Genomic DNA, 11,660 nt, shown 5'->3' with positions numbered 1-11,660 from the left:
GCACTTCTACCCAAAAAAACCCCCAATTTTTCAGCAATTTTACCAAAAATCCCCAATTTTGCAGCAATCCTACCCAAAAAAGGAAAACCCCCTCTCGGTTTCCGCAGGGCTGCTGCAGGAGGCGCCTTTTGAGGCAGAAAAGGAGGTTTTGGAAATTCTGGCTGGGAATTCCACCCAGTCCCTGCTGGAGCGTTGTTCTGGTGAGAGCCCCGAGCTCCGCTGGGGCCGCAGCTGAACCTGTAGCTTTTAGGTTTTGACCTTTTTGGCCGATTTTTCCCCCAAAAAAATCTCCGTTTCCCCCTCTCTTTTTCGGAGGAAATCCCTTTCCTGCAGTCAATTCACCTTTTTAGCTGATTTCCCCCCAAGATTTCCATCCTTTTCCTCGCTTTTTTGGGGTTCACCTCAGAGCCAAACCCGTAGTTTTTAGTTTTTGACCTTTTTGGCTGATTTTTTCCCCCAAACCTCTGCTTTCCCCTCTCATTTTTGGAGGCTCAGAGACCCCACATTTGTTAATTCACCTTTTTTGCTGATTTCCCCCCAAAATTTCTGCTTTTCCCTCTTTTGCTCGCCAGACGCTCCAATCCCGCAGTGATTTCCCTTTTCAGCCGCTTTTTCCCCCAAAATTCCCGTCCTTCCTTCTCGTTTTTGGTGGGAATTCCTCTCCTGGCACCGATTCACCTTTTTGGCTGCTTTTTCCCCCAAAATTTCTGCTTTTCCCTCTTTTTTAAGGACACAAACGGCTCCGAGCCCGGCCAAGGCCGCTGCCAGGACGCTCCTCCTCCTCCTCTTCCTCCCCAAATGTCCCCAGATGTCCCCAAATGACCCTAAAATGGCCCCAAATGACCCAAAAATGGCCCCAAATGACCCAAATGGCCCCAAATGTCCTAAAAACGTCCCTAAAATGTGCAAAGTGTCCCAAAAACGGTCCCAAAACATCCCCAAGCATCCTCAGAACGCTCTCCAAATGTCTGGAAAAGGTCCCCAAGTGTCCCCAAAATGTCCCCAAACATCCCCAAACATCTCCAAAATGTCCCAAAATGTCCCCAAATTGTCCCCAAACATCCCCAAATTGTCCCAAATTGTCCCAAATTGTTCCCAAATTGTCCCAACACCCCATTTTCTGTCCCAGAGCTGCTCTTTGGTCATGCCCGTGCTGTTGGGCCACGGCCGGTGCATGGTGTGCTCGGCGGCTCGGTGCTGCCGTCACCCCAAAAACCATCCCCAAATGTCCCCAAACATCCCCAGATTGTCCCCAAATGTCCCAAATTGTCCCAAATTGTCCCAACACCCATTTCTCTGTCCCAGAGCTGCTCTTCGGCCATGCCCGCGCCGTGGCGCCGCGGCCGGTGCACGGCGTGCTGGGTGGCTCGGCGCTGCCATCACCCCAAAAACCATCCCCAAATGTCCCCAAACATCCCCAAATTGTCCCCAAATGTCCCAAATTGTCCCAACACCCATTTCTCTGTCCCAGAGCTGCTCTTCGGCCATGCCCGCGCCGTTGGGCCGTGGCTGGTGCACGGTTTGCTCGGTGGCTCGGTGCTGCCATCACCCCAAAAACCATCCCCAAACATCCCCAAATTGTCCCCAGATTGTCCCCAAATGTCCCAAATTGTCCCCAAACATCCCCAAATTGTCCCCAAATTGTCCCAACACCCATTTCTCTGTCCCAGAGCTGCTCTTCGGCCATGCCCGCGCCGCGCCGCCGCGGCCGGTGCACGGCGTGCTGGGCGGCTCAGTGCTGCCGGCACCCCAAAAACCATCGCCAAACATCCCCAAACATCCCCAAAATGTCCCCAAATGTCCCAAATTGTCCCAACACCCCATTTTCTGTCCCAGAGCTGCTCTTCAGCCATGCCCGCGCCACGGCGCCGCGGCCGGTGCACGGCGTGCTGGGCGGCTCAGTGCTGCCGTCACCCCAAAAACCATCCCCAAACATGCCCAAACATCCCCAGATTGTCCCCAAATGTCCCAAATTGTCCCCAAATTGTCCCAACACCCATTTCTCTGTCCCAGAGCTGCTCTTCGGCCATGCCCGCGCTGTTGGGCCGTGGCCGGTGCACGGCGTGCTTGGTGGCTCGGCGCTGCCGTCACCCCAAAAACCATCCCCAAACATGCCCAAACATCCCCAGATTGTCCCCAAATGTCCCAAATTGTCCCCAAATTGTCCCAACACCCATTTCTCTGTCCCAGAGCTGCTCTTCGGCCATGCCCGCGCCGCGGCGCCGCGGCCGGTGCACGGCGTGCTGGGCGGCTCGGTGCTGCTGGCACCCCAAAAACCATCCCCAAACATCCCCAAACATCCCCAAACATTCCCAAATTGTCCCAAATTGTCCCCAAATTATCCCCAACACCCCATTTCTCTGTCCCAGAGCTGCTCTTTGGTCATGCCCGCGCCGTTGGGCCACGGCCGGTGCACGGCGTGCTCAGTGGCTCAGTGCTGCCGTCACCCCAAAAACCATCCCCAAATGTCCCCAAATGTCCCAGATTGTCCCCAAATGTCCCAAATTGTCCCAAACACCCATTTTCTGTCCCAGAGCTGCTCTTCGGCCATGCCCGCGCCGCGGCGCCGCGGCCGGTGCACGGCGTGCTGGGCGGCTCGGTGCTGCTGGCACCGGCGCTGCCGCCCAACCGGACGGTGAAGGAGATCGAGTGGAGCTTCTCGGGCGGCACCGGCGCCACCATCCAGGTGGCCGAGGTGGGCCCGGGCGGCTTCGAGCGGCCGGACCCCCGCGACCGCTTCGGCCGGCGCCTGGAGCCCGTCAACGGCACGGCGCTGCGGCTGCGGCAGCTGCAGCGCGGCGACAGCGGCGTCTTCGGCGCCAGGATCAAGCTGCAGCCGGCCCTGGTGGACGACCAGGCCTTCAACCTCACCGTCCACGGTGCGCCGGGCTCGCGCGGTTAATTAATCCCTTAATTAGTTCGGCGCTCGTTCGGTTCGCTTGGGTTTTTGGGTGGGGAAACTGAGGCACGGGGCAGGAGTGGGGTCTTAGGCGGCGCCGGTGGGCGATCAGCCCTGCGGCCTGCGTGTCTGTGGTGGTGGGGCTTGGTTAATTAATGCAGTTTGTTAATTAGCTAATTCATCATGGAGTTAAGGCAGGTTTTGGGTGGGGAAACTGAGGCACGGACCCCAGATTCCCTTCACCGGAGCCGTTTCGGCCCTGGGGGGATTTGGGGTGAATTTGGGGTGATTTTGGATGATTTGGGGTGATTCGGGGTGATCTGGGGTGATTTTGCTGGATTTGGGGTGATTTTTGCTGATTTTGGGCTGCTTCTGGCTGATTTGGGGCTGATTTCGGACTGATTTTTGGGCTGATTTGAGGCTGATTTTGGGCTGATTTTTGGGCTGATTTGGGGCCGATTTTTGGGCTGATTTGGGGCTGATTTGGGGCCGATTTTTGGGCTACTTCTCGCTGATTTTGGGCTGATTTTTGGGCAGATTTTGGGCTGATTTTAGATGACTTTTTGGTGATTTTTTGGCTGATTTGGGCTGCTTCTGGCTGATTTGGGGCTGATTTTGGGCTGATTTTTGGTCTGATTTGGGGCTGATTTTGGGCAGATTTTGGGCTGATTTTAGCTGATTTTGGGCTGATTTTTGGGCTGATTTGGGGCAGATTTTGGGCTGATTTTAGCTGATTTTGGGCTGATTTTTGGGCTGATTTGGGGCAGATTTTGGGCTGATTTTAGCTGATTTTTGGGCTGATGTTTGGGCTGATTTGGGGTGATTCTGGCTGATGTTTGGGCTGATTTGGGGTGATTCTGCCTGATTCTCTCTGATTTTAGCTGATTTTTAGCTGATTTGGGGCTGATTTTGGGCTGATTTTAGCTGATTTTAGCTGATTTTGGGGCTGATTTTGGGCTGATTTTAGCTGATTTTAGCTGATTTGGGGCTGATTCCGGGTGATTCTGGGCTGATTTTAGCTGATTTTGGGGCTGATTTTAGCTGATTTTAGCTGATTTTGGGCTGATTTTAGCTGATTTTAGCTGATTTTAGCTGATTTTGGGGCTGATTCCGGGTGATTCTGGGCTGATTTTAGCTGATTTTGGGGCTGATTTTAGCTGATTTGGGCTGATTTGGGGCTGATTCCGGGTGATTCTGGGCTGATTTTAGCTGATTTTGGCTGATTTTGGCTGATTTTGGCTGATTTGGGGCTGATTCCGGGTGATTCTGGGCTGATTTGGGCTGATTTTGGGGCTGATTTCAGCTGATTTTGGCTGATTTTGGCTGATTTGGGGCTGATTCCGGGTGATTCTGGGCTGATTTGGGCTGATTTCAGCTGATTTGGGCTGATTTTGGCTGATTTGGGCTGATTCCGGGTGATTCTGGGCTGATTTGGGCTGATTTTGGCTGATTTGGGCTGATTCCGGGTGATTCTGGGCTGATTTCAGCTGATTTCAGCTGATTTTGGCTGATTTGGGGCTGATTCCGGGTGATTCTGGGCTGATTTTAGCTGATTTTGGCTGATTTGGGGCTGATTCCGGGTGATTCTGGGCTGATTTGGGCTGATTTTAGCTGATTTCAGCTGATTTTAGCTGATTTTAGCTGATTTTAGCTGATTTGGGGGCTGATTTTAGCTGATTTGGGGGCTGATTTTAGCTGATTTGGGGGCTGATTTTAGCTGATTTTGGCTGGTTTTGGCGGATTTGGGGCTGATTCCGGGTGATTCTGGGCTGATTTTAGCTGATTTCAGCTGATTTTAGCTGATTTGGGCTGATTTGGGCTGATTCCGGGTGATTCTGGGCTGATTTGGGCTGATTTTGGCTGATTTGGGCTGATTCCGGGTGATTCTGGGCTGATTTTGGCTGATTTGGGCTGATTTGGGCTGATTCCGGGTGATTCTCTCTCACTGGGGCCAATCCCGCGTGCCTGGGCGCAGAGGCGGTGCCCAGCCCGCGCACCCGCAGCCAGCTGCTGGCCAGCACCCTGCACTGGTGCAACCTGACGCTGCAGTGCCAGGGCAGCGGGCACGGCGCCGTCAACGTCAGCTGGGCCTGGGCCGAGCCGGGCCCCGCGTGGCACCGGCTGTCCCCCGACGGCACCACGCTGCGCGTGGCGCTGCCGCCCGCCGCCACCAACGCCACCTACGCCTGCACCGTCAGCAACCCCGCCGACAGCAAGGTCGCCCTGTTCCACCTGCACAGCCTCTGCCAGGGCGCCGGTGAGCCGGGCACGGCTGCGGGCACGGGTGACATAGGACACGGGTGACACGGGACACGGCTGGGGACACGGCTGGGGACACGGCTGCGGGCACGGGTGACGGGGGACACGGGTGGGGACACGGGTGATGTGGGACATGGGTGATGTGGGACACGGCTGGGGGCACGGGTGATGGGGGACACGGGTGACATGGGACATGGGTGACACAGGACACGGCTGGGGGCACGGGTGATGGGGGACACGGGTGACATGGGACATGGGTGACACAGGACACGGCTGGGGACACGGGTGACGGGGGACACGGGTGACATGGGACACGGCTGGGGGCACGGCTGGGGGCACGGGTGACGTGGGACACGGGTGATGTGGGACACGGGTGACACAGGACACAGGTGACACAGGACACGGCTGGGGACACGGGTGACGTGGGACACGGGTGATGTGGGACACGGCTGGGGGCACGGGTGACGGGGGACATGGGTGACATGGGACACGGGTGACACAGGACACAGGTGACACAGGACACGGCTGGGGACACGGGTGACGTGGGACATGGGTGACATGGGACACGGCTGGGGGCATGCATGGGGGCATCGGTGACACAGGACACAGCTGGGGACACGGGTGGGGACACGGGTGGGGACACGGCTGGGGACACGGGTGATGTGGGAAATGGGTGACATGGGACACGGATGGGGACACGGATGGGGGCACAGGTGACACAGGACACGGGTGGGGACACGGGTGATGTGGGACATGGGTGACGTGGGACACGGCTGGGGGCACGGCTGCGGGCACGGGTGACACAGGACACGGGTGGGGACACGGGTGACATGGGACACGGGTGACACAGGACACGGCTGGGGACACAGGTGACGTGGGACATGGGTGACATGGGACACGGCTGGGGGCACGGATGGGGGCACGGGTGAGGGCACGGGTGACACAGGACACAGCTGGGGACACAGGTGGGGACACGGCTGGGGACACGGGTGATGTGGGACATGGGTGACGTGGGGACACGGCTGGGGACACGGCTGGGGACACGGCTGGGGACACGGGTGATGTGGGACATGGCTGACGTGGGGACACGGCTGGGGGCACGGGTGACGGGGGACATGGCTGGGGACACAGATGGGGGCACGGGTGACGTGAGACACGGGTGATGTGGGACACGGCTGGGGACACGGCTGGGGACATGCCTGGGGACACGGCTGGGGGCACGGGTGACGTGGGACACGGCTGGGAGCACGAGTGGGGACACGGCTGGGGACGGGTGGGGACACGGCTGGGGACATGCCTGGGGACACGGGTGGGGACACGGGTGACGTGGGGACACGGCTGGGAGCACGGGTGGGGACACGGCTGGGGACACGGGTGACGTGGGACACGGGTGATGTGGGGACACTGCTGAGGGTGGCACAGGTGACACGGGGACATGGCTGAGGTGACACAGCCAGCGGGACAGGGCTGGGTGGCACTGCTGGGGTGGCACAGGTGGGTGGCACGGCCGGGAGTCACGGCTGGGTGGCCCAGGTGGGTGGCACACGTGGGTGTCACAGGTGGGTGGCACAGGTGGGTGGCACAGGTGGGTGGCACGGCCGGGAGTCACGGCTGGGTGGCCCAGGTGGGTGGCACACGTGGGTGTCACAGGTGGGTGTCACAGGTGGATAGCACAGGTGGGTGTCACAGGTGGGTGTAGGTGGGTGTCACAGGTGGGTGTCACAGGTGGGTGTAGGTGGGTGTCACAGGTGGGTGTCACAGGTGGGTGGCACAGGTGGGTGGCACAGGTGGGTGGCACAGGTGGGTGGCACGGCTGGGTGGCACTGCCAGGGGGACAGGGCTGGGTGTCACAGGTGGGTGTCACAGGTGGGTGTCACAGGTGGGTGGCACAGGTGGGTGGCACAGGTGGGTGGCACTGCGGGTGGCACTGCGGGTGGCACTGCGGGTGGCACAGGTGGGTGTCACAGGTGGGTGTCACGGCCGGGTGGCACTGCGGGTGGCACTGCGGGTGTCACGGCCGGGTGGCACTGCGGGTGGCACAGGTGGGTGGCACAGGTGGGTGTCACAGGTGGGTGTCACTGCCGGGTGGCACAGGTGGGTGGCACAGGTGGGTGGCACAGGTGGGTGTCGCGGCCGGGTGGCACTGCGGGTGGCACTGCGGGTGGCACGGCCGCGAGTCAGGCGCGTCCCTGGCGGGCAGGGGGGCACTCGGCTTTCTCCACCTCGGGCTACGTGGTGCTGGCGCTGGTCCTGGTGGCCGTGAGCCTGGGCGGCGCCTTCTGGTGCTGGAGGGTCAACAGCGAGAAGGCGGCACGGGCAGGTGGGCACGGGCACGGGGGTGGGCACGGGCAGGTGGGCACGGGCACGGGGGTGGGCACGGAAATGGGGGGAACCAGGGCAGGGGGACAAGGAAACGGGGGGTGGGCACGGAAACGGGGGGTGGGCACGGAAACGGGGGGTGGGCACGGGCACGGGGGGTGGGCACGGAAATGGGGGGTGGGCACGGAAATGGGGGGTGGGCACGGAAACGGGGGTGGGCACGGAAACGGGGGGTGGGCACGGAAACGGGGGGTGGGCACGGGCACGGGGGTGGGCACGGAAACGGGGGGTGGGCATGGAAACGGGGGGCACCGGGGCAGGGGGTGGGCACCGGGGCAGGGGGGCACCAGCCCCACACCAGTTCCCAGTTCCCAATTCCCAATTCCCAGTTCCAATTCCCAATTCCCCAGTTCAAAGTTCCTGTTCCCATTCCCAGTTCCAGTTCCCAATTCCCAATTCCCAGTTCCCAGTTCCCAATTCCCAATTCCCAGTTCCCAGTTCCCAGTTCCCAATTCCCAGTTCCCAATTCCCAGTTCCCAACTCCAGTTCCCAGTTCCAGTTCCCAGTTCCCAGATCCAGTTCCCAATTCCCAATTCCCAGTTCCCAGATCCAGTTCCCAATTCCCAATTCCCAATTCCCAATTCCCAGTTCCCAATTCCCAGTTCCCAATTCCCACTCTCCAATCCTCGGTTCCCCAATTCCCAATCCCCCCTTTTTCCCCCATTTCCCCTGTTGTTTTCCCCGGATTTTCCCCCATTTCCCCAGGATTTTTTCCCCACTTTCTCCGTTTTTCCCAATTTCCCCGTTTTTCCGCCCGTTTTCCGCAGCCACCACGCCCACGGCGCCGCCCGAGGAGAGCCCCGGGGAGCCCCAATACAGCGACATCGTCTGCAGGAGCCCCCCCGAGGGCAACGACCAGGTGGGGACCCCAAAAACTGCGGGGAGACCCCAAAAACTGCGGGGAGACCCCAAAAACTGCTGAGAGACCCCAAAAACTGCGGGGAGACCCCAAAAACTGCTGAGAGACCCCAAAAACTGCGGGGAAATCCCAAAAACTGCGGGGAGACCCCAAAAACTGCGGGGAGACCCCAAAAACTGCTGAGAGACCCCAAAAACTGCGGGGAGACCCCAAAAACTGCGGGGAGACCCCAAAAACTGCGGGGGGACCCCAAAAACTGCTGAGAGACCCCAAAAACTGCGGGGAGACCCCAAAAACTGCTGAGAGACCCCAAAAACTGCGGGGGGACCCCAAAAACTGCGGGGAGACCCCAAAAACTGCGGGGAGACCCCAAAAACTGCGGCGGGACCCCAAAAACTGCGGGGGGACCCCAAAAACTGCTGAGAGACCCCAAAAACTGCGGGGAAATCCTAAAAACCGCGGGAAATCCTAAAAAAAAGTGGGAGTCCCAAAACCGCCGCGGGAAATCCTAAAAGCCGCGGGAAATCCTAAAAGCCGCGGGAAATCCTAAAAAAAAGAGTGGGAGTCCCAAAACCACCGCGGGAAATCCTAAAAACCGCGGGAAATCCTAAAAACCGCGGGAAATCCTAAAAAAAAGTGGGAGTCCCAAAACCACCGCGGGAAATCCTAAAAACCGCGGGAAATCCTAAAAAAAAGTGGGAGTCCCAAAACCGCCGCGGGAAATCCTAAAAGCCGCGGGAAATCCTAAAAGCCGCGGGAAATCCTAAAAAAAAGAGTGGGAGTCCCAAAACCACCGCGGGAAATCCTAAAAACCGCGGGAAATCCTAAAAACCGCGGGAAATCCTAAAAAAAAGTGGGAATCCCAAAACCACCGCGGGAAATCCTAAAAACCGCGGGAAATCCTAAAAAAAAGAGTGGGAGTCCCAAAACCACCGCGGGAAATCCTAAAAACCGCGGGAAATCCTAAAAACCGCGGGAAATCCTAAAAAAAAGTGGGAGTCCCAAAACCACCGCGGGAAATCCTAAAAACCGCGGGAAATCCTAAAAAAAAGAGTGGGAGTCCCAAAACCACCGCGGGAAATCCTAAAAACCGCGGGAAATCCTAAAAAAAAGTGGGAATCCCAAAACCACCGTGGGAAATCCTAAAAGCCGCGGGAAATCCTAAAAACCGCGGGAAATCCTAAAAAAAAGTGGGAGTCCCAAAACCGCCGCGGGAAATCCTAAAAAATGTGGGAATCCCAAAAACCGAGGCAGGATCCCAAAAAACCAAGGGAGGATCCCCAGAAGAATCACGAGAATCCCAAAAAACCGTGGGGAGATCCCCACAGAACCCGCGGAAATCCCAAAAAACCTCGGAAATCCCAAAAGCTCGGGAATCCCAAAAACCACGGGGGGACCCCAAAAAATGCATGAATCCCAAAAACCGTGGGGGGACCCCAAAAACCCCCGGGAATCCCAAAACCGTGTGAATCCCAAAACCTCGGGAATCCCAAAAACGGGACCCCAAAAACCTCGGGGACCCCAAATTTCGCCCCGCAGGGTCCCAGCCCCCCTGAGGCCCCACAGGAGCCCAGCGCACCCCAAAAAGCCGAGGCCAAGGAACCCCAAAAGGCCGAGCCCAAGGAACCCCAAAAATCCGAGCCCGGTGAACCCCAAAAATCCGAGCCCAGCGCACCCCAAAAATCCGAGCCCGACGAACCCCAAAAATCCGAGCCCGACGAACCCCAAAAATCCGAGGCCAAGGAACCCCAAAAATCCGAGCCCGACGAACCCCAAAAATCCGAGGCCGCGGCCCAGGAGGTGACATAGGACAGGTGAGGGGACCCCAAAAACGGGGCACGGCCGGGACACCCCAAAACCGCCCGGGGGAGGGGGAAAGGGGAGCGGTGTCCCCAAAAAGGGACATTTGGGGACCCCAAAAGAGTGAGGGATAAAGGGTTGGGGTGTCCCCAAAAAGGGGACCCCAAAAGAGCCGGGGTTAAAGGGTTGGGGTGTCCCCAAAAAGGGGACCCCGAAAGAGTGAGGGATAAAGGGTTGGGGTGTCCCCAAAAACGGGACCCCAAAAGAGCCGGGATTAAAGGGTTGGGGTGTCCCCAAAAAGGGGACCCCAAAAGAGCCGGGGGTAAGGGATTGAAGGGGTTTTTTGGGAGGGGTGTCCCCAAAAAGGGACATTTGGGGACCCCAAAAGAGCCGGAGTTAAAGGGTTGGGGTGTCCCCAAAAACGGGACCCCAAAAGAGCCGGGGTTAAAGGGTTGGGGTGTCCCCAAAAACGGGACCCCAAAAGAGCCGGGGGTAAAGGGTTTCTTTTGGGAGGGGTGTCCCCAAAAAGGGACATTTGGGGACCCCAAAAGAGTGAGGAATAAAGGGTTGGGGTGTCCCCAAAAACGGGACCCCAAAAGAGCCGGGGTTAAAGGGTTAAAAGATTCATTTTTTTGGGAGGGGTGTCCCCAAAAAGGGACATTTGGGGACCCCGAAAGAGCCGGGGTTAAAGGGTTGGGGTGTCCCCAAAAACGGGACCCCAAAAGAGCCGGGGGTAAAGGGTTGGGGTGTCCCAAAAAGGGACATTTGGGGACCCCGACCCCCAAATCGGGGCCTGTCCCGCAGGTCCCGCAGCGCCGGGACCCCGCAAGGGCTGGGAAGCGTCGAGTGCCAAACCCCGACCCCAAACTGCGGGACCCCCGACCCAAATCCGCGGGACCCCCGACCCAAAACTGCGGGACCCCCGACCCAAAACCGCGGGACCCCCGACCCAAACTGAGGGACCCCCGACCCAAAACCCGCGGGACCCCCGACCCAAATCCGCGGGACCCCCAACCCAAAACTGCGGGACCCCCGACCCAAAACTGCAGGACCCCCGACCCAAAACTGCGGGACCCCCGACCCAAATCCGCGGGACCTCCAACCCAAAACTGCGGGATCCCAGACCCAAAACCCGCGGGACCCCCGACCCCAAAACCGCGCCCCGACCCCAAACTGCGGGACCCCCGACCCAAAACTGCGGGACCCCCGACCCAAAACCCGCGGGACCCCCGACCCAAAACTGCGGGACCCCCGACCCAAATTGCGGGACCCCCGACCCAAATCCACGGGACCCCCGACCCAAACTGCGGGACCCCCGACCCAAATCCGGCCCCGCGGGACCCCCGACCCAAATCCGCGGGACCCCCGACCCAAAACCCGCGGGACCCCCGACCCAAACTGCGGGACCCCCGACCCAAAACTGCGGGACCCCCGACCCCAAAACCGCGCCCCGACCCCAAAACT

The 11,660-nt window shown here is 59.1% G+C and overlaps 1 protein-coding gene across 1 annotated transcript; it reads left to right on the top strand.

Moving 5' to 3' along the window:
- Positions 1-1,486: 1,486 nt before the first annotated feature.
- LOC144248395 (uncharacterized) lies at positions 1,487-11,414 on the top strand. The gene is made up of 7 exons (XM_077790561.1): positions 1,487-1,536; positions 2,191-2,879; positions 4,875-5,156; positions 7,359-7,478; positions 8,305-8,396; positions 9,936-10,210; positions 11,001-11,414. The coding sequence occupies exons 1-6, from the start codon at positions 1,487-1,489 to the stop codon at positions 10,203-10,205; spliced, it is 1,503 nt and encodes a 500-aa protein (XP_077646687.1). The 3' UTR covers positions 10,206-10,210; positions 11,001-11,414.
- Positions 11,415-11,660: the final 246 nt, after the last annotated feature.

The sequence above is a fragment of the Lonchura striata genome, unplaced genomic scaffold, assembly GCF_046129695.1.
Source record: "Lonchura striata isolate bLonStr1 unplaced genomic scaffold, bLonStr1.mat Scaffold_106, whole genome shotgun sequence".
Taxonomy (NCBI): Eukaryota; Metazoa; Chordata; class Aves; order Passeriformes; family Estrildidae; genus Lonchura; species Lonchura striata.
The sequence above is the reverse complement of the archived record's forward strand: the minus strand, read 5'-3'. Positions and strand labels throughout refer to the sequence as shown.

Bases quoted from the DNA above. Each gene is read 5' to 3' on its own strand.
- LOC144248395 (XM_077790561.1), top strand. From the start codon at position 1,487: ATGCCCGCGCCGTTGGGCCGTGGCTGGTGCACGGTTTGCTCGGTGGCT. The intron at 2,880-4,874 runs GTGCGCCGGGCT...GCCTGGGCGCAG, and splicing joins CTTCAACCTCACCGTCCACG to AGGCGGTGCCCAGCCCGCGC. The intron at 5,157-7,358 runs GTGAGCCGGGCA...CCTGGCGGGCAG, and splicing joins CAGCCTCTGCCAGGGCGCCG to GGGGGCACTCGGCTTTCTCC.